Source organism: Myotis davidii, unplaced genomic scaffold (assembly GCF_000327345.1).
Source record: "Myotis davidii unplaced genomic scaffold, ASM32734v1 scaffold3, whole genome shotgun sequence".
Classification (NCBI taxonomy): domain Eukaryota; kingdom Metazoa; phylum Chordata; class Mammalia; order Chiroptera; family Vespertilionidae; genus Myotis; species Myotis davidii.
Window position 1 is genome coordinate 1,972,067 of NW_006295062.1, and position 3,977 is coordinate 1,976,043.

A 3,977-nucleotide genomic window follows, 5' to 3' on the forward strand; every position below is an offset into this window, starting at 1 on the left:
AATTGAAAGAAAGAAAAGAAAAATATCCACTGGCCTACTACATATTAGAAGGAAAAAAATTCAAATAAAATGTACGATACATAGCTCTCATTTTTGCCCTGTCCTCACTGAGGCAGAGGATCAGGGTTTAGATTTAAGGGAATTCAGGAGATAATATGCTAGAAATTATTTAATACGTCCAAGGGTTTCAGAGACTCTGGAATAGGAAGAGGCAATATCTACAATATTGATATTTGAGAAAATTTTTGGTAGCCATCTATTCCCTTGCTTTTTCCTTTTCTCCTTTTTTTTCTGGTTTCTTTTCTTTTTCTCCTTTTCCCTATTCTCCCACCTACTTTTTCTAGCTTATCTTTTCTTCCTTAATATAAAGCAGATTTACTTTCTTAGGAAAGTATTTGATAAATAGCCTCCAACTGCAGTAATTTCTTAAAAGTAAACTATGTTTACTCATCTAGAATATGATATGTTAATACAGATTCTAAGTTTTGGCTTATAGTTTGGTGCATAAAATTAAAAATTGTTACATACTAAATTATTTCGGCAGATCCCCAAGTAAACCCTTGGCACGAAAATTAATGGATTGGGAAGTAGTAAGCAGAAATTCAATATCTGATGACAGGTTGGAAACACAAAGCCTTCCATCACGATCTCCGCCTGGGACGCCTAATCAGTAAGTACAGACTCACATCAGGTGTTCATTTTGCTCATTTCTAAATTATTGACTGTATATGTCCATTACTTAAAGATCAAAATATGTAAATCTTTCTTATTTAAACTTTGGTTAGATATGATTTTTGTTATTGCAGATTATTATTTCCTCTTAGCCTTTCTCTGAGCCTCTAGCATTGTGTAAGTGGCATGGAATAACAGCCTCCCATCAGATGAGGTAGTAGAGCATTCAGCAAGGATGTCACTTTCTTACACAGTCAACTTTTAAAGGAAGGGTCCCTAACCAATAAATCAAAATCTGCTGCTAGACTTAAAATATGAGAATATGGTTGTTGTTGACATAATCCTTTTCCATGTGGATCTCCAATAGAATTTCTGAAGGAGCATATGTTGTCTGAAAATTCTAAGTGATTATGATTCTCTTATTTAAGCTCCTACTCCAGCCACTGCTCTACCATTTTCTATAGTCTAGAACAGTGATGGCGAACCTATGACACCTCTGACACGCGAACTCATTTTTTTGGTTGATTTTTCTTTGTTAAATGGCATTTAAATATATAAAATAAATATCAAAAATATAAGTCTTTGTTTTACTATGGTTGCAAATATCAAAAAATTTCTATATGTGACACGGCACCAGAGTTAAGTTAGGGGTTTTCAAAATGCTGACATGCTGAGCTCAAAAGGTTCGCCATCACTGGTCTAGAAAGAGGGGTTTCCAACATCAGTTCCCACAAGCTTGGCCATAGCTATGCTAAGAAGCAGTGTTATTCAGCACTTCTGTTTATGAGTTATACTCTAAGATTTCTCACAAAGGCTATATACTTTGGTGTAGATAATAATAATAACATCAACTTGTACTAACCAAAGATGTTATCTTCATTTTATAATGCCAACCAATGTGTTGTAATATATATATGTAATTAAGATACTAATAAACAGATGTGAGTCAGTACATTGACAGACCTTGTTAACCCATAGGTTGATAGTCAAAATATTTGAATTTTGTTATGGAATACAATATTTGAAGAAGTCTTTCTTTAAAAATATCTCATACACATTAATATCCAATAAGTGTACACTACATTAAAATTGTGTCACTGGTAAGATGTTTATGAGCCAAAGAATACACTTATACCATATTGCCAGTAAAGTATACATCAAAAGTTTGGTTCACAGAATGATACCTAATACCTAGATGTCTTTCTTACTACTAGAAAAAAATAGACTAAAAAGTTTCTGTCTTGCTAATTGCAGGTTGCTAAATCATCTTTCTTTCAAAGAGATTGTTTGTATTCAAAGACTAATTAACTTGTTAGAAGAATATCCAGAAATTTCTTTTTCTGGGCTCTTTTCCAGCCAGCATTTATCCATTTGTGATCAGGAACAAGATATTTAAACTAGATGATTGAATTAATTAGCAGTAGCTCTGATTAATGAAACAATTTTAGGTATGATCTGAAAAGATTGGCTTTTTTCTAAATTTTAAAGAGACAGTACAGTATAGTGGTTAAGAGCATGGGTCCTAGTGTCACTGTACATTGGAATTTTGAGCAAATTAATCTTTGTCCCATGTCCTTTATCTATAAAATTATATTTATAATAATAGTGTCTTATACTATTGTTTGAAAGTTAAATGAGATGCTGTAAGTAAAATGCTTAGAATAATGCCTAGCACAAAATGCACACAATAAGTACTCAAATGTTAACTTGCATAATTAATAATAGTAATGATAGTAATTCATGTGACTATGTCATGTATGAGGATAGAAATAGTTATTCAGTATTTATTCATAGGAAGTAAATCAAGTCCCATAAATAAAAACATTCATAAGAATTCAAAAAGAACATGCTAAGTGAAATCTGTCAATCAGAGAAAACTAAGAACCATATGATTTCATTCAGATGTGGGATATAAAACTGAAACTCATTGACACAAACAACAGTATGGTGGTTACCAGAGGGAAGGGAGGAAAAGGGAGCCAAATATACGGTGATGGAAGACTATTATTAGACTATGGGTGGTGGGTGCACAATGCAATATACAATGACAAAAAATAATTCAGGCAAGAAGATATTTCTGAATCATTTATTCTATCCCTTTATTTTATAAGTGTTGATTAAGACAAAGTTGTAGTAACTAAAACCTAGAAACATTGAGGTTGGTAGAGATAATAGATGACTAAATAGGTAAAATCCTTGTGGTAGATGATTATCTATAGCTCAGTTTTTGACTTCTTATTCTGTGTTATTTCTGTTTATGTCACACTGTTTTTGTCAGACTCTGAGTAGTTGATGTGGTTAGTCTTTAAAGTATTCACCCATTTTTTGAAGGAATCATGTAAATAACATTTTAAAAATTGAATTAAGCACATTTTCACTCAGTTTTCTTCCTCTTTGTGTAGTCGAAATTCTGCATTCACACAAGAGGGACCCCGGTTACGACCATCTTCAGTGGGTCATTTGGTAGACCGTGTGGTTCACACTTCCCCAAGCGAAGTATTTGTGAATCACAGATCTCCATCTTCAACACAAGCTAACAGCATCATTCTGGAATCATCACCGTAAGACCTTTTCCTGTTCAGTTTCCTTCTTGTAAATAATAATGCCCAAATTGTTTCACTTGAAATATTCTTGGAAATTAGGGTATTTGATACAAGATTTTATTTTTGCAATGTTGTAAATTTTTTATATTTGAAAATGTACTTATTTGTCTCTGAGAGTTCTTGGTGCTCCCCTCACCAAAGAGAAATCTCCATTATTTTATTGACTCAATATGTTTTGAACTTTTAGTGCATACACTTAAATATTTCTGCAGATACTATAGCACTGTGGTAGTCAGTAAGGTAGTGAAAGGTAGAGTTTTTAAAAATATTTTTCAGGAAGGGACCCATAAGATGACTAGACAGTTTGGAAACATTAGGTAGCAGAGGAAAACTAAGTAAGATGACTGTCACACTGAAAATAAATTATACAAACCATGTACACATTTCTAAAATTCATTCCTATTTCATATTATATACTGATATACAAATTCAACTTCATAAGTCAGTATTTATATGTCATCAGTTTAACGTACAAAATGCTTTCCTCTCATATTAATATGCAACATCTTTTTTTTTCTGAGCTGTCTTTCTTTTTTTCCTTTTTTTCTTGCTTAAAGTATTACAAAGAGTATTACATATGTTTCCTCCCCCCCTCCTTGACCTTCCCCCGGCTGCTGCTTATTTCTAACACCTCCTTCTCTCCTGTTCTTCCCATGCACTCACCTCCCCCTAGCTGAGACCAGCTGGAGCCTGTGTTTTCCT

At 33.1% G+C, this 3,977-nt stretch overlaps 1 protein-coding gene across 8 annotated transcripts in view; it reads left to right on the top strand.

The window, feature by feature from the left end:
- The window catches only part of PTPN4 (protein tyrosine phosphatase, non-receptor type 4), a 219,190-nt gene that overhangs the window by 138,420 nt on the left and 76,793 nt on the right, over window positions 1–3,977 (top strand). For all 8 annotated transcript variants that reach the window (XM_006769670.2, XM_015567781.1, XM_006769673.2 and 5 more), the window contains 2 exons: window positions 545–670; window positions 3,075–3,233. In XM_006769670.2, coding sequence (XP_006769733.1) covers window positions 545–670; window positions 3,075–3,233 — 285 coding nt within the window. The remainder of the gene's footprint in view (window positions 1–544; window positions 671–3,074; window positions 3,234–3,977) is intronic.